Source organism: Trametes versicolor (genome assembly GCF_000271585.1).
Source record: "Trametes versicolor FP-101664 SS1 unplaced genomic scaffold TRAVEscaffold_3, whole genome shotgun sequence".
In the NCBI taxonomy this organism is placed as follows: domain Eukaryota; kingdom Fungi; phylum Basidiomycota; class Agaricomycetes; order Polyporales; family Polyporaceae; genus Trametes; species Trametes versicolor.
This window is the reverse complement of record NW_007360323.1, coordinates 266,358-289,678: the sequence shown is the minus strand read 5'-3', so window position 1 is coordinate 289,678 and position 23,321 is coordinate 266,358. Positions and strand designations below refer to the sequence as shown.

The following is a 23,321-nucleotide window of genomic DNA, read 5'->3' as shown; positions in this document are numbered from 1 at the left end:
GTGTCGACCAGGTTCGTCCGCCGTGAATTCTCCGCCTCCTAGGAAGGAACTGCCCTGCTCGTTCGATCGTCCTCGTCTTCCTATGACATCGACTCGGACGTTCGGATCGTGAGTCCAATGACTCGCGTAGGTGGCATATTCCTGTGCATGCAGCGCAGGAACCGCGGAACATGTCGCGCAACAGTCCACCACGCACCCAGCACGCCTACCATCGCATCTCTGCCTCAGGGCGCTCTGGGTGCTTCCTGGTCAGCTTAGGCTTTGACACCGGTCGCCCGGCTCGTTCGGGAACATCAACATCCCGCTTGGTAAGGTGATTGTTGTGCCCGATTTATGTGGATACCGGAGTCAGGACTACAACGGGCGTCCTAGCAATTTTTTCGAGCTTATCCGGAATTGCGAGCAGGTTCTTGGCGGCGGTGGACATAGAGAGGTCAGGACCCTCGGCCTTGCTGCAGACAGAAGCAGGGGCACGCCCAGGCGTGCGCCGCATGTCAACCACCGCGTGTTCTGAGCGCTGAGCGGGGCCAGCTCATCATCTGCAACAGATCCATGGCTCTGCGTCGTGGGAGCTGAGAAGCGGACTAGGTTACCGCCCAAATATATCGACCTTCCCTGTACGAGTATACCGGGATAGAAGAAGTTCTGACCGTCTGCGTGCTCATTCCCGCAGCGCACCTGGCAGCAGGACGCATCACCTTCCGCTGTTATAAGTACTCCCGTCTGTTCATCTCGTTCCTCCCCTCCTCTCCTTCATCCGCCCTTCCTTACATCGCTCCTTTACGACTAATCACCTCCCAGCCTTCCACGCTATGGCCGTGTCCACGAAGCAGCTCTGGTAATATACCCTCGCGCGCTACCCAATATGCCGCAGCATCTAACCATCTCTTCCAGGGACAATGCTCTCGCTCATCTTCATGGTCCGTCCTACTGTGGCGCCACCGTCTCATTCGCCGTTGATCATCTGTCTTCAGACCTTTCCAGCGCCACCGTCTATAGACACTCCGAGCTCGAGTCACGCGTCGCCGAGCTCGAGGGTGAGCTCGCCGCCCTGAAGCTAGCTTATAACACCACATCCGATGTTGAAAAGAAGCCGCCTAACGCGCTGCTTCCCTCTCTTACGCGCCAATCCTCCAGCTACAATGTTGCCCAGGTGAGCGCACACGCCACCTCATCTGGTCCTGATGGATGTAGCTGATAAGTCCGTGGCAGGACCCAATGGTCCTGTGCGCCATCGACGGAGACAGGCTCATGTTCCATCCCACCCTGATCGAGCAGGGCTACGCAGGCGGCCGTCAGGTGGCGCAGGACTTCACCAAGGCGATCGCGCAGGAGCTCCTCCAGCAGGGCTTGACCGTCTTCGAGCGGCTCTCGTTCTGGGTGACGCTGTACATCAACAAGAGGGCGATCCTCACCGCCCTGCGCGACGACGGCATCGCCAGCCCGGAGCACTTCGAGTCCTTCCTCCTCGGGTTCGGCCAGGCGTCGCCCCGTTTCCTGATCGTCGACGCGGGCCCGGGCCGAGAGAGCACTGAGGTCAAGGTGAAAGGTACGTGCATCCCCTGTCTGCACGCATGCGCGCTGCGTAGTAACCCAGGGCCGCTATAGAATATATTAAGACGTACATCCGCTTCCCGCAGACGCTGCGGTTATTCTTCGGAGGTGAGCACCGCGCCCCGCATCTGCCCCCGGGCCCGGACTGAATGCGCGCGCAGGCGTGGACGACACGTACCTCGCGATGTATGACGGGCTCGAGAAGGACGACCTCGTCGGGAAGCTCGTTCTCATGCAGCCGCCCAACGAGATGTCGCCAGCCGTGCGCCGGATGTCGGCGCGGACGCTCCGGATCGACGGCCTGTTCATGACGGAGAAGGTCAACCCGTGGGCGGCGCGTCGCCCGGGGCCCCTCTTCGGCCTCGCGGACGGCCACTCGAGCGTCGTCACGAACGGCGGCCTCATTAGCCCCCAGTCGGAGAGCCAGTCGTCGGGGTCCACGCCGCCGCCGCGCCACTCGTCGTCCGAGGGTCTGAGGTACATCGATGCTACGAAGGTGAGTCGCTGTATAACGGCCGGGCCAGCGACGTGGCTCATGCGAAAATTTGCAGCCGCTCCATAAGCGTGAGTATATCGTCCCGAAATTGATAGAGCCGGTGCTGACCGTCCACAGAGAACCCGCCGCCCTGCAACGAGCATTACCTCATGGCGTGTTCTAAAGGAGTAGGTCGCTTCTTGCCAAACCTGTCTGCCACCATGGATACATGCTCACACGCGTCATCGTCAGTCGAACTGCAAGTACTCGCACGATTGGTACCTCACCCCGGAGCAGCTCGATATTTTGGCTCGGAACGCGAAGAAGGCCCCTTGCAACTATCTTAAGAACGGTATGTCTCCGTTCATGGCCGTCACCACCGTTAGCTCTTGTACTGACTTTGACCTATAGGCATCCCTTGTCCGCACGGCGACAACTGCTGCTGGGTAAGTCATGTGCCTCCATCTCTGCCGACGACAATGTCCCAATACGCGTTCAGGGTCACGTCTGCCCAAGCGGTGCTCGATGCTTCCACCTGAGCAAGGGGAAGTGCTGGTTCAAAGGAGGTAAGTCTAGGCCACCGCCTCGCGATGCTCCAGTGCTGATCTGTCCGTTGTAGACGGCATGCATCCCCCCGTCGGTCCGCAGCTCGTCGAGGTCGCTTAACCAAAAAGCGAATACGGAATTTGGCGGCGTTTGGCCCGATCTCCTAGTATCGTTGGATAGGTAAACACATTGCATTCGAGCATCTTTTGTGCCCATATACCTCCATCTCGCGCAGCAGGCTAGCATACATATCACGATCCTATAGGAGTTGTATAAGTAACTTATGTCGAAGTGCGCTAAGCCTTCCTACGCCGTCATCGATCTTAGTACACGTTCAATCCTCTGTAACATCTTCCTGGTTATATATACTGTCAATGGAATTCGATCTTGCTTTCGCAAGCTGGCCGTCCTGAATGACGCGTTGTGAGGTCGCGCAAGCACGACAGAGCCCGCTACTCTGCCAATGAGCTACTAAGTGCAAGTCGTACCTTGCCACCCGAGTACGTACGTAGGCCGGAATGCAGCGTCATGTTGAGTCACATAGCACACCTACTGAAATAAAAAACGCGTAGGTGCGTGTGGTCCAAGAGCAGAGATTTTGATATTTTGTACGTTAATGAAGTCCTAACGCTTTTACCTGTACGCTGTATGCTTCGAAGGCCGCAGCTTCGGAATCTAAGGTACGACGTAAGTATCATTCTACCCGCAGATTTAGAGCACTTAGTCGAAATCTATGCGACTTCATAGAACTCGAACCACGTCATTCTATCGTTCTGTACGAGAAGATTTTTCCGCCGAAAGTTCCTGCGTGTCCTGCACCGTCTGATATTTTATCTCACCGAGACCGCCGGCGGGAGTGTCCTGAAGTTGAACAAAGCCAGAAGAAAGCTGTACACAATATCGGCAACGACCGTATAGCACGCGTGGGAAATCGATCGATAGTGGTGAACAGCCATAACCGAGGCAACCCCGGCGCGAAGCACAAGTCCCCCTCCTCCATCGACCATCACCATAAACCCAGGATGTCCACGCAGGTCTGTCGGCCACAGTGCTCGTCGTGCTTCTCTGTTACCGACGCCCGCCCCGCAGCACGAGCACGAGGAAGACGACCTTGTCCCCACCTCCACCCCCGGTAAGCTCGGGTGCATGTCTTTGTCCGGCGCCGCTCATGCTCATGTGCATCGTCTTTCAGGCTACAAGCCCGGCGCGGCGAAGAGTGTCGACGAGTACGCGAAGCTCGATGCTGAGGACGAGAGTCTCGCGCGTTGGAAAGCCAGCCTGGGCATCGTCCCCGGTTCGGCCACCAGTGGACAAGGTCCCAAGGTATGAGTAACACCTTGTGGCACACCGTCGCCGTGCTTGACCGTACGTCGCCTGCAGGTTACCATTTACAGTCTGGAGCTCGCTTCCACTACCCTCCCCCCGGGCAAGGAGCTCGTGATGAACCTGCAGGATACGAATCAAATCGCGAACCTGAAGAAGAACCCTATCACGATCAAGGAGGGCGTCGAGTTCAAGTGAATATCTCGGTTTCCTGCAGCTCTTCGAGGTCGTGTTACTGATCGTCCCGCAGCGTCCGCATTAGCTTCAAGGTGAACCACTCGATCATCTCGGTAAGTCCGCCACTAGTTTTGCCGAGTGCGTCTAAATGCGAGCCGACTTGTGGCAGGGTGTCCGATACATCCAAGTGGTCAAGCGGTCGGGCATCAAAGGTATGAAGCAACTGCGTGTCCCCTTGTAGAGTAATCGCTCACCACTTCGTCCGCTAGTTGACAAGATGGAGCAAATGCTTGGCTCGTACGGGCCGCATCCCAAGGGGGAGGCCTATGTCAAGAACTTCGACCCCGAAGAGTCACCATCCGGCATGTTGGCTCGCTCCGGGACGTACTCGGTCCGCAGCCGTGTCGTCGACGATGACGGCGAGGTCTACGCCGGTGCGTTGTTATGGTTTTCGTGTTCATCTTGATATATGGCGCTCATCTTTGTTCGTGGCGTAGACTGGGAGTGGAGTTTCAAAATCGGAAAGGAATGGTGAAGGACCGCTCTCGCATGTATTTGTCTCGCATCTATATCCTGCATATCTTTGGTTTGGTCACAATCGGTGTATCGGAATAACGGAATACATGGAGGAGAGCTGTTCAAGCACGTCTAGTGTATTCAGCGTGCTCGTCTCGTCCTCGTGCTGTGTCTGTTTTGATCGCGTGGGTTCGTCGGAGGAGGAGGTAGCACCCGTATTTACGCGACGCCGCTACATAGAGCGCGACGCGCATAAGCGCCCACTCACTCGGCTTGAGGACTACCATGAACGTCCTCGGTCGTCAAATACACCTCATACCTGTACTCCGCTCTGCGAATCATTCCTGGGGTACATCTGGTCTAGTCTGTCGCTCCTTGCATGCTCTACGCCATCATGCGGGACCTCAATCTGCGCGAAGGCTCACTCTCCGGCAAAGTCTGCTGAAGACCGCTCCCCGGCGATCTAGCACACTCTCAGACGCGTCGCCGGCACCTCCGACAACATGGGTGGACCGTATGCCGAAGCCTGTTCGGCCATACCTATACCTAACGCGTATTGACAAACCAATTGGCACCCTGTTGCTGTTCTACCCTTGTGGTCGGTCCCTTCTTCTCGCGCCCGTTCGTGCCCGAGCTCACTGCGGGGTCGCTTCTTGACGGTTAGCATCGTCTATCACCATGGCGTCGTACGCCCTCCAGACACCCTTAACGACCCCTTTGACCTACATCAGCCTGTTCGGTTTGGGCGCGCTGGTTATGCGCGGGGCGGGGTGCACAATCAACGATATGTGGGACAAGGATCTTGACAAGGGTGTCGGTATGTGTCAGCCAGTATCTCTTCCCGTCTGTAGGTGCTCAAGCATGAGGCCAGAAAGGACGAAGACGAGACCTCTTGCTGCTGGGGACATCACACCAACGCAGGCGTTTGCGTTCCTCGGCCTCCAGTTGACCGCTGGGCTCGGAGTACTCACTCAACTGAACTGGTATAGGTACGAGAACTCCATCGAATATAGAATCATTCGCTGACTGTTCATGCCATTTCATTGCCACAGCATCTTGCTTGGTGCATCCTCACTCTCAGTGGTGACCATTTACCCCTTCATGAAGCGAGTGACACACTGGCCCCAAGCCGTTCTGGGTATGCCGCATGGAATCTTGATCTGTTTTGTATATATTTGCTAAACTGCAGCGTGTTTGCATGGCTTTAGGGCTCGCCTTCAACTGGGGTGCGATGTTGGGCTGGTCTGCCGTCGCAGGCGCGGTGGACTGGAGCGTTTGCCTCCCGCTGTACGCCGGCGGGGTTTGTTGGACACTTGTATACGATAGCATTTACGCACACCAGGTACGCCGCTTGCAGCACCAAATTTTTATTAATTATTCACGCGCTCTCGTTCAGGACAAGACGGACGACGTCAACATGGGTATCAGGTCCACCGCACTGCTGTTCGGGGAGAGAACGCGGCCCATTCTGAGTGCATTGTCGGCCTCCTCTATCTCCCTGATCACGTACGCCGGGTACCTCAACGGTCACGGTGCGTTGTTCTACGGTGGTGTTGGCTTGGCGGCAGCGCAGTTGGCGCGTGTGCTCTGGCAGACCGACTTTGACAGCAGGCCGAGCTGCTGGAAGGGCTTCGTCGGATGTGGCTGGTCTGGTTTCTGGGTCTGGATGGGAGCCCTGGGTGACTATGCCGTGTTGATGTCTTCCTTGTCTTCGTAGTTTTACAGCTATATAGTAACTAACGTATTCTGTTGTGTCCAATATGTTGGCCGATGAGCCCTAGCTGCGGGCTGCCTTCGTCATTCAATATTCTAACCTCATTACAAAGACGGGTTATCTCTTCTCCCCGACTACAAATCGCATGCACTACCTACAAATCGCATGCACTACGCTGTGCAATACTTGCGGGTCGCATTCTTCCGCGAAACGGCGGGTACTCGCGAGTCGCGAAGGACGCGACGTGTTTGGACGCGACGCGTCTACCACGTGATCGAGACGACTTTTCTCCGCGAAGACTTCGCGCGCGCGCCCGTCTGAGGCCTCCACCTCTGTCTGCTGCCATTCCTTCGAGTCTCTACGCAACGATGGCGTCCTCCAACCGCCTAAAAGACCTGCTGCAACTGCAACTTGCTTCAGACGCTTACGCTGTGCTGCATCTACCCTTCGTGCTGGAGTCTCTGTCCAAGGAAGATTTCCAGCCATCTGCACACACCCAGAAGTGGATCGCCCGCGTCAACTCCCTCATCCACTCAAAAGATCCCGGAGCAAGATGGAGTGGTCTCTGTCTTGCCTTCCAGACGGCGGTATTTTCTAGGAGTATCATGCTGGAATGCGCACAGAACTGGGTTGCCGCGGCTATGCCCCTTCTCGTGGTGCGTTTCGGGCTCTCATCATCTCGTGCAGGCCTAGATTGACCATCCACCTAGAATCAGCCTGTACCTACCACAAAAGCAGCTATACGGCTATTGAGATTAGTCTTCTCGTGTGCAATGGACGTCCCGGAATTCCAGCGCCAACTATGCGTGCCCAATATCCCGAAGTTTGGCAGCGCACTCATCACCATTGCTGAGAAAGGAGCGAACCCTGAAGTCGATGTATGAAAATACACCTACATGTACTTTGCCTAGCTAATGAAAATGTAGATCCTCGTCCTGGACACCCTTGCTCACATAGTGTCCCTCTACCCTTCGCTTTGCCGTCCCCTGCAAACCGCACTATCCAACGTCGCATTGTCTCATCTGAATGGCTCTGCACCGAATCCGACGCCTGTCGCTATGGTTGAAGCATCCTCGCGGCTGTACTCTGTGCTCCCGCTCACGGGCGGAAAAGTAGGCGCGGCGGCATTGTGGCGCAAGTCGCTGGACGATACGGTGGCCTTTGCCTGGGGTGCATTCCTACAGTTGAGAACTACATATCCCAGCCAAGGTATGTTTGCGAGTATAAGTCAACGTGTACGATGCTCAAGAAGTTCTTCCAGCCCATGCCGCCTTTGCTAAACCAGGTTCTTCGACCGAGGATCCCCTCATCGGCGTGCCGTTGGCACTAGACCGCCTCAGAGCAGGTGTACATATCATTGGAGACCTCCTACGGTGAGTCTCTCAAATCAGGTTTGCCCTTTACAAACTACCGCTAATAGTTGTATAGAGCCTCTACCTCAAGGCCTGTCTCAATACCTACCGGATCGCTAGTGCGGCTTTGCCTGGCACTCTTGCAAGTTCACCAGGACGACAAAGTTTGTGGCTTCTGTGAAGACGACATGCGTTGCTTGCTAAACGTTTTCTACAGAACGATCCCCTTGTGGATCCTATCGCGCGCTCGCTCGAGGATTCCATCGTGCCCACTCTGTGGACACTTGCTTGTGATATACTGGTTCCTCTGTCCCAAGCGTTGGTGCATCTTATTGTTGGGTTGATAGTCTCTGACACGGTGAAATACAGTTGCCAGCACCATTTCGCGCCGCACTTGCCAGCAGTGTTGTCTTACCTCTCATATCACCTTGAACAACCCCAGTCACCGTAAGTTCAATATATTCTTCCGCAAGAAAGGTGCTCATTATTCGCAGAGCCCACGTTGTACGCTTCCTTCGTGCTACCCTGTCCTTGTTGGAGGGTGGTTGTCAGTTACATGACACGACCCTATCCTCCCGCCTCACTCGGGCCACCTTGCCTCTTCTCACGGTCGTTCTGTCGAAACGCTCAGAAGTCGACGGGGAGAGCGGCACCCAGGCGGCGGCGGCGCATGGGGGCAGCAAGAAGGGTAAGAAACGGGCACGAGGGTACGAGGGCGATGAGGTGTTCAAGGTAGGCCGGGAAATCGTCTGCCCCACCTCCGAACAGGGCGAGATCTTGCTCTTTGCCGTTGATGGTGAGAGCCACCCTCTCCTACGCCGCTCAGCTTAACTGACCATTACGAATTCCTCATCCAGTTCTCGAGGCCCTTCTGCTGCGAACGCAAGTCAACCCGCCCGTCCGCTCGCTCGCTTCCCGGCTACTGCTCTCGATCTACGCCTCTCTACCTCTTTTGCCACCTGCCATCCTGTCACCGGACTTGTCCCTGCACCCGCGGCTGTATTCGAAATTGCAGCTCGCATGCACGCACCTCGCGATCGGTACGACCAGCACCATGGGCAAGGCGCTGGGCCTCATCCTGAGCGTGTCTGACGGCACGCTCGGCGACAACGTGAGCTAATCTGCGCGAACGTATTCGCGGGGCATGTGGGCGTGCTAACACTCGCGCCATCTTCTAGGGGACTGCTGCCGTCCCGACCGAAATCGACCTGCTGCTGCACCCGCGCGTCCCACCCTTGGTACGATCGCTCCCGCACGTCGAGATGCTGTCGCTCTTCCGTGCCGAAGAGAGCCAGGAGGAGGCGGACGCCCGGGCAAATATCGGGGTCGGAGCCGCGGGAGCACGGGTTCCTGGGCAGCCCACGGACGTCGCCGAGGAGGTGTACACGCCGACAGCGACAGTCGACGATCGGACGTCGCTTCCGCCCACGCCCTCGTACCGGCGGGTCGTAGAAACCGCCGAGCCGCCGCTGGCGCGTGGGGGCCCGACGGCGATGCAGGTCGATGCTGCCCCGCGCATCGCGAGTGTAAAGGTTGCCGAGCCTTCCATTCCGCCTCCCACGCCCGCCGCCGGCACACAGACACAGACTGCGCTGCCCCCTCCGCCGTTCTCGTCGCAGAAGCAGCAGCCCCCGCCGACCTCTCTGCCGCCGCCACCCGATCCATTGCCCGCGAGCGGTGCTGCGCTGGGCGCACGATCGCCCGCGGCTGCGTCCGCCGCTCCCGTAACGCATGCATCTATGCCGGCAGGGGAGGAGGACGAGGACGAGCCTATGCCGACGATCGATCTTGGGTCTGATTCGGACTCCGAGTAGCTACTCGCGCGTGTGATGTGGTTCGCATGTATACGCCGTCCTGTAACGTCGCGGAGCCTCGCGGAGCGGCCGTTTATTTGATCGCCCGCGAGCAAGGTTCACGCCCTGATGCGTTTGCGGGCCTGCAGCGCCCCGTCGACCTCCATTTTCTCGTCCTCGTCTTCGTCCGAGTCGGGCGTGTAGCGGCTCGACGTTGCGGCCTGAGCGCGTGCGGTGCCGGATAGCTGGCAATAGCGCGGGTCAGCTGCGTTTCATCGCCATATGCATGGTGCGCAGAGTTACCTGGTTGAGAAAGGCGTCCGCCACGACGTTGGACGGGTCCACGGCGCGCGCACGCTCGAAATGTGCCTGTGCGTTTCGGAGCTGGCTAGCGTCCCACCCTTGACCTGCCCGGACAGATTCGAAGGTGCAATGAATATGAGCCATCTAAATTTTTTTCATTGCGCAGGCGGCCGCGGTGATGCACGCACCGTACGTCGCCTCCTCGGACATGTCGCTCGCGCTCGCGGGCTGCGCGAGGTATAGCGCCATCAGCCCCGCGTAGACGTGCAGCACAGGGTTGTCCTGGTACGGGTACGACGGTAGGTATCTGTGTGGGTGCGAGACGGAACGCTGGGTTAGCGGTGGGGCTACGGCGGCCGTGCGTTTGGGCGGTTGGGGCACGTACAGATCGAGCTCCTCGAGCGCGCGCCGGTGCTGACCTGCGTGTATCAGGTGCAATACGAGCTCCTTCAGGATGGACTCGCGCTAGCGGGGGGTGCGGTTTAGCCATTCTGGAACGGAAGATTTGTGTCGGACGCTGGGGTGTGCACCCTGAGTTGCTCACCTCCTCTGGAAATTGGCGCATCATGACAGTCAGAAATCCGACTTTGTCGCCGTCTGTATCGGGGGCATGGGTCGTGGCGTCGCTCTCGCCCTCGCCGAGCAGCAGCAGACTCGTCCGCCACATTGTCTTCCAGTCCAGCTCTTTGCACCGCGCGAGGATCGCCCATGCGCGCCTAGCGCGCGGCCAGTCGTGCCGCTGGATGCATAGGTGCAGGACGTCGAACAGCCGGCGGAGGTGCACCTTGCGCGCGGTGTTGGGCTGCTTCGAGTCGAGCGAGCTGAAGAGGAACGAGTGCTCGCCGTGTGGCATATGCCCGGAAGCGTCGGGGGTGCCGGTGGGAGAGAGGGCAAGCACCGCGGTCGGCGTGAGGCGCTGGGCGCGCGAAGCCTGATCACCTTGACTCCGCACCACGCCCAGCAACCCCGGCCGTGTCTGATACCTCCGCTCCTGCTGGTGCTGCTTCCTGTGACACTCGACGAACTACGATGGAGGACGATATCGCGTTTACGGCGTCCGTGTGGGGTGCCCCTGCCGAGCCCATGCCCCCGCTAACCGTGCAGCCTCCGAGTTTCACGGCCTCGCCTGGGCCGTCGACTCAGGACGATTTCGACGACTTCGATAACTTTGGCACGCCTGCGGAGACCGCTGCGGGCTCGGGAGAGGACGGCGAGGATGATTTCGGGGACTTTGGCGACTTTGGAGAGACGCAGCAGATGCCCGTAACCCCTGGTGGTTTCTCGTCCTTTGGCGGAGCAACGTACGACGAGCCAGAGAGCATCGGGGGTCCCTCCTTCGCGCCTGATTGGAAGCCATTACAAGTGGACCCTCTTCCATCACGAGATACGCTACAAGAGGAGGTGGATGAGATCCTTGGCCCGCTATGGGCACACGACGACACTTCGCATATCACCGAGGACGAGATCAGGGAGGTGGGCGGCCTCAGCCAGACACTGGTGACCCCAGAAAGGTACTTGCGTTCAGCCACATCCTAGAATTCTGCATCTCAGTTCACAGACTGTTCCAGTCGGCAGCTGTATAACGCCCTCCTACCACCCACGCCGCCCTCGTTCCAGCCCGTGAACTGGGTACGATCGCGCATTCGACGACAACATCTCATCTCCCTTGGGATCCCGGTCAACCTGGATGAGGTCCTTCCTCGCGCAAATGGCGCGTTGCCTATGCTCGAGATCCACACGCGTCCAATGTCGGCACCACCGGGCCCTCGCGGAGGCGTCAGCAAGCTACAGACTGCTGCGCTCAACAGCGCACGAAGCGGCACGTCGCAACCGGGCTCGCCTGCAGCGAAACATGGGGCGTTGGCTGCCTCCCAGCTGCGGCTCGGCCCGCGGCCCGAGATTGACGAGGCGAAGATGGAAGCGCTCCTCGACTTGTCTGCAGGTCTGTCCGATACTTCTCTTGTACTTGCTTGTGCTCATAGCGTGCAGACGAGTTGTCACTGCTACCACTACGTTCCGTAGAGGCCCACCTGGCGGAGATCAAGGAGCAGACGGCGAAGGCATCGGCCTTGCTGACATACCTGTTGCAAATGCGGGACGGTCTCCAGCAGGACTCGGAGACTTACAACAAACTCATCGGGGAACTGGTGGGAGAGGCGCAGAAGATCAAGACGGGAAAGCGCACAGCGGGCAGCCGGCGAGGGAGCGGCGCATTGTAGAGCTGGATTTCTTGTGTTGTACTCATATAATACCACGCCCCTACTTGGATTCTAGATCCTCTAGAGTGCGACTTCTCTGTATGTATACCGGTAGCGTTCATATGTCCGTGTCCTTCCTCAGTACTCCGGCAAGACGCCGACTTCGTGAATCGCGGGACCGGGCGCTCCGTGACTCGCGGATCGGGTCCCGTGACTTTCCCGATCATAATTTTCTACTGAACGCCCGTCGACTTGGACAGGCTGCAACCCGCCGCAACTCCTTGTGCAGGTCTCTGGGTCTCCTCTCTTCTACGGCGTTCTGCTCGTCAAGACTCTGTCGCCGCCATGAACATCGCACGCCCCATTCCCTCGACGGTCGCGAGCGTTTCCTTCTCCTTCCTCACGACAGAAGATGTGCGCAGAATCTCAGTCAAGCAGATCGTGAACCCTGTACTTTTGGACGACCTCAATCGTCCGAATGTTGGAGGTCTATATGACCCGTCTCTTGGGCCGAGTGACAAGCAGGACATGTGAGTACTCACGTACTGTATGTCACGGCAAGCACCGCAGGATATCACGCCCCCCGAAAGACTGCAAGATTGTGAGGCAAAGTATAACTGTCACCAATCCTTTGTCCCCGTACGAAGAGATTTTTTGACAGTTTGTTTCAAGTTTTTGGGCCTATCTAGAGTCCTGATATCTTGGGATGCTTGCCGTACATGTTCGTGAGTGTAACTGAAGCCTATCCAGCTGCGCTACATGCCGTCTGTCCTACTTCACTTGCCCTGGCCATTTCGGTCACATCGAGCTCCCCGCCCCCGTCTTCCACCCGCTGTTCATGGCCAATGCGTACCACTTGATTCGTGGAACGTGCCTCTTCTGCCATAGGTTCAAGCTGAGCCGTTTCGTGGCAAGTCTCCTCGTTACGGCATTGCGCGCGAGTCCTCACATCACCCACAGCTGTGCAAATACGTCGCGAAGCTGCGATTGCTGGAGTACGGCTTCGTCGTTGCCGCCAAGGCCCTTGACGACATGCACTACGACACCAAGAAGGGAAAGCGGGGCGCGGAAGACGAGGATGACGACGAGCCAGCTGAGTCGTACGAAGCATTCGAGCAGCGCGTGAACCTCTACGTCGCGGCACATCTGGCGACCGCATCAAGCAGCAAACGCGACTCGTACAAGGACGGGCTTGTGTACCAGGCAAGAAAAGACGTCATTAGCGACTTCATCAAGACGTCGATGACCAAAAAGTGCCAAAACACCAACTGCGGCGCGTGAGTCTATATTTTTGAACATCCGTAATATCACGATGGGCAAAATTCCCTGGTTCTGGTCCGGAACAGGCTTGGAATATGACTTGAGCTGGTCTCCTGTTCCGGACCTGAGACAGGCGAGTATACATCACAATAGTAAGAGTAAGATTCGGAAGGGACTCCCGAAACTTACTACTTTGACGTGTGGGGTAAAAACGGAGGGAGCGAGAGTTACTATCCCGCTCCCATATGAGCTGTAAGCGTCTGTTCACCTCGCGCTGCCAGTCTCCCGCGCGTGTCGCGACGCATTTGGACGCGTCCACCCCCATGTCGCGCCGCGTTGTGCTAACGTATATGCAGCCACGACGCGTTCTCGCGCGTCGTGACCGCGCAGGAGTGACTGGTTGCCGTCGCGCGACGTGTTACGCGTTATGCACGTCCCTTACGAGCACCCCACGACTGTGGCTGGAGGGGAAGCGCCGCCTACGGCATTTGGGGCAGAATGGTGAATGTCGCTGTCCCCGGTTCACCCGCTTGTGAAGGTGGTAAAATTCGAAAGGATTTCCGAATCCTATCCTTAGCAATCTGGTCGCTCCCCCAGAATATGGGCCAATGCGCGTCGTGTTAATATGGGCGATTCGCTGACTTTATGATGTCAGGTACGGCTACTCCTTCCGCAAAGAAGGCCATACCAAGATCATTGAGCTGGCTCTGACGGCAAAACAGCAGCAGCAGCACGACTTGTTGGGCATGAAGAGACCGAACGTCTTGAACGACCAGAAGTCGCAGTCTTCGAAGCGCCAGAAAACCGCACAGGGAGAGAGCCGCGCGGCAGACTCGTCCGACGAAGAGGCTAGCGACGAGTCAGACGAGGAGGAAGGGGAAGGGGATGACGTTTTTTCCGACGAAGAGGAGTCCAGCCATCCTGTTGCCAATGGTGCTGCGCTCCCAAAGTCTGCGAGCGGAAAGGTCAAAACTGCGCGTGGCCGCAACGAGCGCGTCGTGCCGCCTGAAGAGTGTCGAGCTCACCTCCGCCGTCTTTTCCGTAACGAATCGGTAATGTGTTCGCTGCTCTTCGGGCGACACGGTCCTCTGGCTCCGGTCAACCAAAACAACCTCTCCCTCGCGTCTGCCGACATGTTCTTCATGGAGGTCCTCCCCGTCAGCCCCACACGCTTTCGTCCCCCTGCCAAGATGGGCGAGATGCTCTTCGAGCATCCTCAGAACGAGCTCATGTCCAAGGTGTTGACGACATCCTACCGCCTGCGCGACCTGAACAACAACCTTCGCGCTGCCTCCACGAAGGGCTCCGACGTCGAGGAAGCGGCACGCCGCCGCATCCTTCAGTCACTCCTCGACACCCTCATTCAGTTGCAGGTCGATGTCAACAGCTATATCGACAGCAGCAAGAACCCCACACCTATACGACAGGGACGTCTGCCCCCTGCTGGTGTCAAGCAAGGTCTGGAGAAGAAGGAGGGCTTGTTCCGCAAGCACATGATGGTTAGCCCGCCTCTCCGCTTGCTAAGGTGCTTCGCTGACCGGGTTGTAGGGCAAACGTGTCAACTACGCCGCCCGCTCCGTTATCTCGCCGGACGTCAACATCGAGCCCAATGAGATCGGTATTCCTCCCGTCTTCGCCCGCAAGTTGACGTTCCCGGAGCCCGTCACCCCGAACAACTTCCACGAGCTGCGGCAATTAGTGATCACAGGTGCTCGTGGATATCCTGGTGCTACCATGGTCGAGTACGAGGACGGACATCTTCACTTCCTGGTGCGTGCCACATGCCACGGACATTACGGTAGGCTGACCTCCGTTCCAGGATAAACTCACCCTGGAGCAACGCACTGCTATCGCCAACCAATTGTTGACTCCCCAGGAGGGGTCACACGGGTCTGCGCAGAGGCAGGGTCTGTACACTTCCACGCCTGCTGTCAACAAGAAGGTGTATCGGCATCTTCGGGACGGCGACATCCTTATCCTGAACCGTCAACCGACTCTCCACAAACCGAGTATGATGTGCCACAAGGCTCGCGTCCTGCAAGGCGAGAAGACGATCCGAATGCACTACGCGAATTGGTTAGCTGGTTTCTTTTCTTGTCCATGATCCACGCTCACATCGTCCAATAGTAACTCGTACAATGGTGTGTCACACTCTCTAACGCTCCGGCGACAGAACACTAACACGTCGCTCTCACCGACTAGCCGACTTCGATGGAGATGGTGCGTACCAGTCGGATGAGAAATGATTCCAGCGCTGACCATCTGCACAGAGATGAACATTCATTTTCCTCGTGCGTGCTTCTTCGGTCCGCCTTCGCTTCACAAGCTGATCTGTGTGCAGAGAACCACGTCGCCCGGGCGGAGGCGTACTTCATCGCTAACACCGACAACCAGTACCTTGTTCCCACGTCGGGCAAGCCTCTTCGCGGCCTCATCCAGGATCATGTCGTCGCGGGCGTGTGGATGACAGCGCAGGACGCATTCTTCACGCGCGAAGAATACTTCCAGCTGCTGTACGGCGCGCTCCGTCCCGAGGACGACCCGGAGCAGCACGGCGGCCGCCTCGTCACTCTGCCGCCGACGATATGGAAGCCCAAGCCTCTCTGGACCGGAAAGCAGATTGTATGCACACACCCGAGCGCAATATGCAAATGGACCGCGGCTAACGGCGGTACGCGCACTTGACAGATTTCTACGGTCATGAAGAACATCACGCCGCCGCAGTTCGACGGCCTGAACCTGCACGCCGCGGCGAAGGTCCCCGGGCACCTGTGGGGCACGGATTCCCAGGAGGACAAGGTCGTGTTCATGGACGGCGAGCTTCTGTCCGGCATACTGGACAAGTCTGCGTTCGGAGCCTCGGACTATGGTCTCGTGCATTCCGTGTACGAGCTGTACGGCGCCGACGTCGCTGGCAAGCTCCTCGGCGTTCTCAGCCGGCTGTTCACCAAGTTCCTGCAGCACCGCGCGTTTACGTGTCGGATGGACGATCTCGCGCTCACGCCCGACGGCAACGCGCGTCGGGCAGACCTTATCGCGAAAAGCACGAACCTCGGCACGGAGGGCGCCATCGAGAACTTCCCGGTGCTCAAGACGACGCCGGAGGGCGAAAGGCCCGCTGTGCTCCGTTCTCTCCTGGAAGACGTGCTCCGGGACGATAGCAAGATGGCGGGGCTCGACGTGACCGTGAAGGGCAAACTGGCGAAGCTAACCAAGTCGATCGCGGACGCCGTAATGCCCCACGGCCTCCTGCGCCAGTTCCCGCACAACCACATGCAGGCGATGACCGTGTCCGGCGCGAAGGGGAGCGCCGTGAACGCGCAGCAGATCTCCTGTGCGCTTGGCCAGCAGGAGCTCGAGGGGCGGCGCGTGCCCGTCATGGTGAGCGGCAAGACGCTGCCGTCGTTCAAGCCGTTCGAGACGAAGGCCATCGCCGGAGGGTACGTCGCGAGCCGGTTCTTGACAGGGGTCAAGCCACAGGAGTTCTTTTTCCATTGCATGGCCGGCCGGGAGGGCCTCATCGACACCGCTGTCAAGACGTCGCGCTCCGGGTACCTCCAGCGCTGCCTGATCAAGCACCTCGAGGGCGTACGCGTGCACTACGACAACACGGTGCGCGGGAGCGACTCGTCGATCTATCAGTTCAACTACGGCGGGGACTCGCTCGACGTCACGAAGCAGAAGCACCTCACGCAGTTCGAGTTTATCGCGCGCAACGAGACGTCGTTCGTAAACCGCTACCAGCCGCGCTCGCTGCACGGGCTCGTGTCGGAGGAGGCCGTCGAGTATATGAAAAAGATCGTCAAGTACAAGGACCGGAAGCACAAGCGCGACAAGTACGTTCCCGCGCTCTCCAAGTACCCCCCGCAGCGCTTCCTCGGCAGCACGTCCGAGCTCTTCGCGGACAAGGTCGACGACTACGTCAAGAAGAACCCGCACGGCCTCCTGCGTGAGAAGGGCGACGACAGCCTGCCCATCAAGCGCCGCAAGGCGCCCCTCAGCAAGAAGAATTTCCAGCTGCTCACCAGCGTAAAGTACATGCGCAGCCTCGTCGAGCCTGGCGAAGCCGTGGGTTTACTGGCGTCTCAAGGGTATGTCCCCGGCGTCTGTTACGGCCGCCACCATGCATCCTCATCTTGTTTGACCGCAGTGTTGGCGAGCCGTCGACACAGATGACGCTGAACACGTTCCATTTCGCCGGTATGTTATCTCACACGGCCGCCGCCCTAATCTCCGTCTTTCCGAGCTTTGTTGACATCGTGTCCTCGCAGGTCACGGTGCGGCGAACGTCACGCTCGGTATCCCGCGTCTGCGTGAGATCGTGATGACCGCGTCGACGAAGCCCAAGACGCCGTCGATGACGATGAAGGTGCACGCTGGAGTCGCGGCGGCGAGCATCGACCGGTTCTGCAAGAAGGCGAGCCGGCTCGCGCTCTCGCACATCGTCGACAAGATCACGGTGAAGGAGCAGCTCGTGCTCAAGGGCGAGTCGCGCAGCAAGGAGTTCACGATCGACCTCGCGTTCTACCCGCGCGCCGAGTACGAGCAGGAGTACGACGTCGGGCCCCTCGAGATCCTCATGTCGTTCGCCACCAAGTTCCCGCTGCTGTTCAAGAAGGAGCTGCAGGTAGAGCTCAAGAAGCTCGATGCGGACCTCAAGAGCCAGAAGGCGGAGCTGGGCAAGGGCAAGACCGTCCGGGAGCACCAGGGTGCCGCCGGCGACGCAGAGGAGGACGGTGACGACCCCCGCAGCCGGAAGCAGGACGATGACGACGACGCGAGCGAGGTCGGCGACGGCGATGCGACAACGTCCAAGCACAAGCGCCAGCGCAAAGAGCAGGCTACCTATGAGGACGAGGACGAAGAGGATGAGGACGCGGATGAGGGGGGAGAAATGGGGGACCTCGACATCGAAGCAGCATATGCCTCCTCGTCCGACGACGACGAGGGTAGCGATGAGGACATGGACCAGGGCGCCGATTCACTGGCGGAGGAACATGACCGTGTCGAAAGCCTGTTCATGGACAACCTGCCGAGCGCCACATCGTTCTCGTTCCGCGATTCAGGCTGCACGATCGGACTGCAGGCGAGTTTGTTGCCAGCATCGCACGTGAATGCCGTACTGATGCTCCCGTGCAGTTCGGGTCCACTATGCCCAAGCTACTACTTGTCGGGCTAGTCGAGCGCGTGTGTCTGAAGACGGTCGTTCGGGAGATTCCAGGCATCACAGATTGTTTCAAGAATGAGGACGACGGGAAGAATGGGGAGAAAATATTCTCTGTGGGTCCACACATTCCTCCTATCACCCCGCGCCTCGTGTTGACAACGCGCCACCGCAGCTCACAACGAATGGATCCAATTTGCCCGGGCTATGGCAGTTCGCCTGCGGAAAGGGTAACAGCATCATCGACCACAACGGCATTTACTCCAACGACATCCACGCGCTCCTGTGCGCTTACGGCGTGGAGGCAGCGCGTGCTGCGATCCTGCAAGAGATCGGTGGCGTCTTTGCCGTTTACAAGATCGACGTTGACATCCGTCACCTGGAGCTAATCGCCGATTACATGGTAAGTATCCTCCGCTCGAGGGCCAATGCCGCGCCACGCTCAGCTCATGTGCCTTGCAGACATTCGATGGCGGTTACAAGCCGTTCAACCGGAAAGGCATCTCCACGAACCCTTCGCCTCTCCTCAAGGCCTCTTACGAGACGACCGCCGCGTTCCTGTCCGATGCGACCCTCCACGGCGACTTCGATGACCTGACAACCCCATCGGGCAATATTGTCTTGGGCAGGCTCAGTCGCACGGGAACAGGCGCATTCGATATCGTCATGCCGGTGGACCAGAAGGAGGCGGTCGCGAGTATGTAATTGCATGTATCCCGTAGCGCGAAAAGTAGCATATGATATTCACACGTAACGACCGGGGCAACCGTCCGGATCCAGACTGCACGCTTCCCTGGCGCACTCGCCCAATTCGCGCGCTGCTATCGCGCTCGCGGTACACCGGCGGCTTCCTTCGTACACGGATTGGAATATCGTGCGTGTCCGGAGGGGTTCGGTGGCGGTTAACCGCGGCAAACGCCTGCCCACTCCGGCGTCCCGTTCCGCCACTGCCTTTCCCGAACAAGTCTGGTGTTCAGGGGGCACGCTCCGTGAGGCGTAGGGATCGAACGCCCATGTCGGAGCGCCAACACGCGACTGTCGTCCTGGCACTGGCACCGTGTCGCTGGTACTCCGGCACCGGAACGAGGGGCAGAATGGAAGTTTTCGTGCGATTTGGGGCGTCGGCGACGTGCGTGATATTCGCGACAGCAGGGGGCTCACATGGCTAGCCTTGGGAACGTAATATGAAACGAGATCGTCGCGGCAAGAGATGAGATTCGGTGAGTGGACGAGTACCTTAGACGGATTAGGTTAGGGGGGTTAATGAATCGGGACGCGACGTCGGCCCAGCAGGCGGAGATCTGGATTGCCGTACCTCTTTGTCGTTTCTTGTGTATTCGCGAATTCCGGCTCTGGTGGAAGCGGGACCGGCGTTTCCGTGTCGGACATCCCACCGCGTCTTATGGTAGTTTATGGTGCCAATTATTGTTCCCGCAGCGGCGTTGGTGAGAAAGCCATGTATGGTCAAGCGTGTTGGCGGCTCGCGTACGCGAGCGAATATCCTTCGAAAAATTGGCCCGGCGGTCCGTAGACAGATTGCATGCCGCCGTGACTATCAAGGCCGCCACCGTCAGCGAGCGCACGAGTGGGTCCGGGACATACTTGCGTATAAAAGGAGGGACGCGGGCCCGCTGAACACCAAGCCCTCAAGCTCTTTCGTTTACTCCCACAAATCCCAAAGCCCTCCTCTCTACCACCGTACGCATCGCCAGCATGTGTCGTCTCCTCCAGTGCGTGCACAGTTCCAGTGTTTCCTAGCCCCTCACTTACCTTCGTTACACTAGGGTCAGAACTGTGTTCAAGAAGTGAGTCGCCGTTAAGAGAGGTTGTTTAAACCAAGCTCACACGTTGACAACAGGTGCGGACACGGGATCACTGCCGTGAGTATTCCGATAGTCCCTCTGCTCGTTCATTAACCCAAGCTCGCCATAATAGCCTGATCAAGACGTACGTGATCATCCATGGACTCCGGAGGAAAGACATCCGCTAATACGACAGGTACAGCAACGCTGCGACCGCACCAATTGCATCTTCAGTCCCAATCACACTCCGGGTTGCACCGGGGAGTATTGTAAGAAGCACTGTTGGCAATAGTAAGTGCCAAGTCCCCGTTCTATTGATCTGCTGCTCACCATGCCTGTAGCCGTACCGCCCCGCAGCAGTACAGTCAGTCTAACCGTTAATTCTTCGGAACGAGCGGCGTCACTGACTACCTCATAGCTGAGGAGAAGGACCTCTTCTGCCCCTTCTGTGTCAACGCCGGACGTCGCTGAGCAGCCGCGGCTACCGAACCCGCCGGTTCTTCGCTTCTTGATATGTTGTACTATATGCCCAGTGACATTTGTGAGACCGAAATATGACTGAAATTTCTTGGTATTCACACCGACCGCTCCACTTATCTGTACGGCCTTCCGCTCGGGTAGATGGCTAGCGAGAGAATGAGGACACAGTCGGGGATATCGGAACAGTTGTGCACCGCAACTGGAACAAACCTGCGACATAGCATTGCGAACATACGATTACAGTGGTGATACAGTAGCAGAGATATGCTACAGACGGGTGGGTGAGCAAATTATCCGATAGCGAGGGCACGGATACGCACGAATGGGCCTCAGTCCTCGTCTGTGATGTCGTGCTTTTTCTTGAGCTGCGCTAACTCCTCCTCCCTCCGCGCAATTTCCGCTTTCGCCGCCGCCGCATCTTGTTTGGCAGGCATATGATACAGTACCACGATGTAGCGCTCCTGCAAATGGAAGCCGTTCAAGTGGTCCAGCGCGTTCTTGGCCTGTACCGTGTCAGACGCGGAGCGGCGCGCGGCGTTTGAACAGCAGGTACTCACGTCCATGACATCGTCGAACACGACGAAAGCGGTCCCCCGCGACTTCTGATCGTTTCCAATGCGTATCTGGCGGATGCTGCCGTAGCGGCCGAAGAGGTCGTACAGGTCCTCGCCGGTGATCTGGTAGTTCAGATTCTTCACGAACAGGATTCTGTTCGCACCGGGGGGCAGCTTCGTCTGAGGGGAAGCAGATAAGCAGCAGCCTAAGACGCCGTGGGGACGAGAAGTACCGTCGGTCGTGCCAGAGCCATGGTCGTGGTCGTGGTGCAGGTCTGAGCAGTGTGCGCTGAGCGCTGAGGGCGAGTGTGGCACACGGGCCGCGGTGGCGCGCGGTTTTCCCAAAAAGGCAGGTCGAGCCAAGTTCGCAGGAACCACGCGTGCCGACAATCTCCAGCCTCGCCGCAGAGTCCGACACCGCCAACACTCATCCTCGCAACCTCCTGCTACGCCATTAAAGGCCAAATCACCTGTATTTTCGTGCTACGAGGCGGCCAACACTGGACACTAGCGGTCGCGAATCACAAAAGGGACACCGCGAACAACATTGCAGCAACAGCAGCTCCGACCCAGCTCAACTCCGCCCTGCCCAGGCTCGACGACGGCGCACCTCCTGGGCTCGTCGAACTGGCCGCCGCAGCGGATCCGCTGACGGTGCTGGTGGTGTTCGTACCGTTCGTAGCGGTGCTGTTTGCGTCCGGGCCAGTCAAGAAGAAGTTGCCGGCGATCGGGCTGCCCAACCCGACCTGCTCTGCGAAGAGCGAGATGTTGAAGTTGCTGATGGGCGTCGAAGCGTTCACGAACTGCGACGCGACGGTGGTGAAGTTCGCCGGCTGCACGAAGAGAAGCAATATGTAGCTGCGCACGGTGCGAACGTCAGTACCTGGGCGGGGCAAGATGGAGCCTAGCGGCACGCTATTACGCACCGGTGCGGGTCAGACCCTGCAGGGGGAGTCGGCCTGAGGAAGTCCGATATGGCAGGCGTGTTGTTCACGAGGGCTGCGCCGGCAGCGAGGCTGCCATTGGCCTGGATACCAGGGGCGAGCAGGTGCCGAATCTGTGCTACCGTCGGACTTTGGGGCGTCGGCGCGTCCGGGTCGACCATGGCGAGCACGAACGTCTGCTGGGCAAACGACGTGTCGTTCGTGGTCAAGAACACCTGCGGACGAAGTGCGTTTTCTAGGCGGATTTACGCTCAGCTACCCTGCCAAGGAGGGGCGAAGCTGCATTGCACTCACGCTCCCTGGTCAGGTTTTCGCCGGGCGTTACGTTAACGGAGGACCCGGTAGTGTTGTCCAAGAACACCACATTCAATATACCGGTCGGATTGAATGCAGGCAGCACTGCGGTGCCGTCAGCATTTCGCCGCTGGCCGTGAAGTGTCGCGCTACGCACCATCTGGGACAATCTTCGCAGCGGTGAACGCCGACGTAACGTCCGAGATCGTGAAGTTGGTGCTGTTCTGCGCGGAAACGCAGGAAACGGCGACTGCGGCGACGGCGAGGAGTTGAGTGAGCATCTTGAGAGGCACGAGCAGTCAGTGTCTGGAGCCCTACTCACCGTCGCGTTGTGCCTCTTATACCCCATGCTTTTCTTGGCGGAGTGCGAGCGGATTCGTCAGAATCTTCCCGTGTGACTGCGCCTCCCCGCATACCGCGCGCATGAGAGTCCGGTGGTCGCTCTCTCATCACCTCGCATGGAGACACGCATGGGTCCGCGAAAATCCATCACAAACGGCAAGAGGTCGGCGACGAGGATGAGCAATACCGTCCTGAAGGGGGCGCTGCTTGGGCGCTGCGCTCTCGACATTGATCATTGTGTATGATCGTCAGCTCGGACATAGCATGTCGACAAGTACAGTAGAGATGCACACTACGTGAGCATACGCACGTTGTACGAGAGAGTTCACCCGTCTCACGCAACACATCATACGAACGCGCTGCGGGGAACCGCTGAGGTTCGTAAAGTCCCCGCGCTAAGTTCACCATGGGAGTTCAATATTCAATAAGAGGGGCAACATGGGGCCTGGGTGGCGCACGCCTTCTTTACACATTAGCCTGCGTGTCCCCGTGCCAGCACCGTGGCCCCCGTGAGAGGGCACGTCAAGACG

General features: G+C 58.4%; 9 protein-coding genes across 9 annotated transcripts; 6 read left to right on the top strand and 3 right to left on the bottom strand.

Annotated features, from left to right (window-relative positions):
- Nucleotides 1-747: 747 nt before the first annotated feature.
- Nucleotides 748-2,950, top strand: TRAVEDRAFT_26896 (uncharacterized protein). The gene is made up of 12 exons (XM_008036575.1): nt 748-838; nt 895-920; nt 975-1,153; nt 1,213-1,549; nt 1,609-1,662; nt 1,716-2,050; nt 2,106-2,118; nt 2,168-2,217; nt 2,282-2,381; nt 2,441-2,475; nt 2,529-2,595; nt 2,649-2,950. The coding sequence occupies exons 1-12, from the start codon at nt 813-815 to the stop codon at nt 2,693-2,695; spliced, it is 1,269 nt and encodes a 422-aa protein (XP_008034766.1). The 5' UTR covers nt 748-812; the 3' UTR covers nt 2,696-2,950.
- Nucleotides 2,951-3,558: 608 nt separating this feature from the next.
- Nucleotides 3,559-4,764, top strand: TRAVEDRAFT_162184 (rho GDP-dissociation inhibitor). The gene is made up of 8 exons (XM_008037084.1): nt 3,559-3,609; nt 3,665-3,707; nt 3,768-3,898; nt 3,956-4,092; nt 4,149-4,188; nt 4,245-4,287; nt 4,345-4,509; nt 4,573-4,764. Exons 1-8 carry the CDS (start codon nt 3,598-3,600, stop codon nt 4,608-4,610), a joined length of 609 nt encoding a protein of 202 aa, XP_008035275.1. The 5' UTR covers nt 3,559-3,597; the 3' UTR covers nt 4,611-4,764.
- A 121-nt stretch (nt 4,765-4,885) lies between these two features.
- On the top strand, nt 4,886-6,426 carry TRAVEDRAFT_142759 (4-hydroxybenzoate polyprenyl transferase). Its single transcript, XM_008037083.1, has 6 exons — nt 4,886-5,189; nt 5,256-5,408; nt 5,463-5,580; nt 5,644-5,729; nt 5,800-5,933; nt 5,988-6,426. The coding sequence occupies exons 1-6, from the start codon at nt 5,108-5,110 to the stop codon at nt 6,306-6,308; spliced, it is 894 nt and encodes a 297-aa protein (XP_008035274.1). The 5' UTR covers nt 4,886-5,107; the 3' UTR covers nt 6,309-6,426.
- Nucleotides 6,427-6,673: 247 nt separating this feature from the next.
- TRAVEDRAFT_69630 (uncharacterized protein) lies at nt 6,674-9,471 on the top strand (the record flags this gene model as incomplete). The annotated part of the gene is made up of 10 exons (XM_008037082.1): nt 6,674-6,961; nt 7,016-7,183; nt 7,232-7,514; nt 7,567-7,678; nt 7,734-7,821; nt 7,875-7,975; nt 8,027-8,104; nt 8,152-8,453; nt 8,515-8,768; nt 8,836-9,471. The coding sequence occupies 10 exons, from the start codon at nt 6,674-6,676 to the stop codon at nt 9,469-9,471; spliced, it is 2,310 nt and encodes a 769-aa protein (XP_008035273.1).
- A 240-nt stretch (nt 9,472-9,711) lies between these two features.
- On the bottom strand, nt 9,712-10,606 carry TRAVEDRAFT_116276 (uncharacterized protein; the record flags this gene model as incomplete). The annotated part of the gene is made up of 4 exons (XM_008037081.1): nt 9,712-9,838; nt 9,938-10,060; nt 10,139-10,218; nt 10,298-10,606. 4 exons carry the CDS (start codon nt 10,604-10,606, stop codon nt 9,712-9,714), a joined length of 639 nt encoding a protein of 212 aa, XP_008035272.1.
- Nucleotides 10,607-10,729: 123 nt separating this feature from the next.
- On the top strand, nt 10,730-12,007 carry TRAVEDRAFT_162172 (uncharacterized protein). The gene is made up of 3 exons (XM_008037080.1): nt 10,730-11,264; nt 11,322-11,695; nt 11,743-12,007. The coding sequence occupies exons 1-3, from the start codon at nt 10,783-10,785 to the stop codon at nt 11,970-11,972; spliced, it is 1,086 nt and encodes a 361-aa protein (XP_008035271.1). The 5' UTR covers nt 10,730-10,782; the 3' UTR covers nt 11,973-12,007.
- Nucleotides 12,008-12,296: 289 nt separating this feature from the next.
- On the top strand, nt 12,297-19,132 carry TRAVEDRAFT_162171 (beta and beta-prime subunits of DNA dependent RNA-polymerase; the record flags this gene model as incomplete). Its single annotated transcript, XM_008037079.1, has 16 exons — nt 12,297-12,481; nt 12,702-12,858; nt 12,912-13,228; nt 13,867-14,710; nt 14,760-14,981; nt 15,031-15,287; nt 15,339-15,352; nt 15,414-15,431; nt 15,482-15,502; nt 15,553-15,833; nt 15,900-17,302; nt 17,362-17,411; nt 17,483-18,321; nt 18,351-18,491; nt 18,551-18,778; nt 18,838-19,132. The coding sequence occupies 16 exons, from the start codon at nt 12,297-12,299 to the stop codon at nt 19,078-19,080; spliced, it is 5,220 nt and encodes a 1,739-aa protein (XP_008035270.1). The 3' UTR covers nt 19,081-19,132.
- Nucleotides 19,133-20,986: 1,854 nt separating this feature from the next.
- On the bottom strand, nt 20,987-21,465 carry TRAVEDRAFT_44038 (RNA-binding domain-containing protein; the record flags this gene model as incomplete). Its single annotated transcript, XM_008036786.1, has 3 exons — nt 20,987-21,160; nt 21,215-21,391; nt 21,445-21,465. The coding sequence occupies 3 exons, from the start codon at nt 21,463-21,465 to the stop codon at nt 20,987-20,989; spliced, it is 372 nt and encodes a 123-aa protein (XP_008034977.1).
- Nucleotides 21,466-21,894: 429 nt separating this feature from the next.
- TRAVEDRAFT_89076 (PEBP-like protein) lies at nt 21,895-22,670 on the bottom strand (the record flags this gene model as incomplete). The annotated part of the gene is made up of 4 exons (XM_008037078.1): nt 21,895-22,069; nt 22,138-22,390; nt 22,450-22,554; nt 22,607-22,670. Coding segments are annotated over 4 exons (597 nt in total), but the record flags the coding sequence as incomplete, so codon positions are not given.
- Nucleotides 22,671-23,321: the final 651 nt, after the last annotated feature.

Coding starts and splice junctions, on each gene's coding strand:
- TRAVEDRAFT_162172 (XM_008037080.1), top strand. CDS start 10,783: ATGGAGGACGATATCGCGTTTACGGCGTCCGTGTGGGGTGCCCCTGCC. Junction 11,265..11,321: donor ACACTGGTGACCCCAGAAAG/GTACTTGCGTTC, acceptor AGACTGTTCCAG/TCGGCAGCTGTATAACGCCC. Junction 11,696..11,742: donor GCTCCTCGACTTGTCTGCAG/GTCTGTCCGATA, acceptor CATAGCGTGCAG/ACGAGTTGTCACTGCTACCA.
- TRAVEDRAFT_142759 (XM_008037083.1), top strand. CDS start 5,108: ATGCCGAAGCCTGTTCGGCCATACCTATACCTAACGCGTATTGACAAA. Junction 5,581..5,643: donor ACTCAACTGAACTGGTATAG/GTACGAGAACTC, acceptor TCATTGCCACAG/CATCTTGCTTGGTGCATCCT. Junction 5,934..5,987: donor ATAGCATTTACGCACACCAG/GTACGCCGCTTG, acceptor GCTCTCGTTCAG/GACAAGACGGACGACGTCAA.
- TRAVEDRAFT_26896 (XM_008036575.1), top strand. CDS start 813: ATGGCCGTGTCCACGAAGCAGCTCTG. Junction 839..894: donor GTGTCCACGAAGCAGCTCTG/GTAATATACCCT, acceptor CATCTCTTCCAG/GGACAATGCTCTCGCTCATC. Junction 2,476..2,528: donor ACGGCGACAACTGCTGCTGG/GTAAGTCATGTG, acceptor ATACGCGTTCAG/GGTCACGTCTGCCCAAGCGG.
- TRAVEDRAFT_162184 (XM_008037084.1), top strand. Junction 4,093..4,148: donor AAGGAGGGCGTCGAGTTCAA/GTGAATATCTCG, acceptor ATCGTCCCGCAG/CGTCCGCATTAGCTTCAAGG. Junction 4,510..4,572: donor TGACGGCGAGGTCTACGCCG/GTGCGTTGTTAT, acceptor TTCGTGGCGTAG/ACTGGGAGTGGAGTTTCAAA.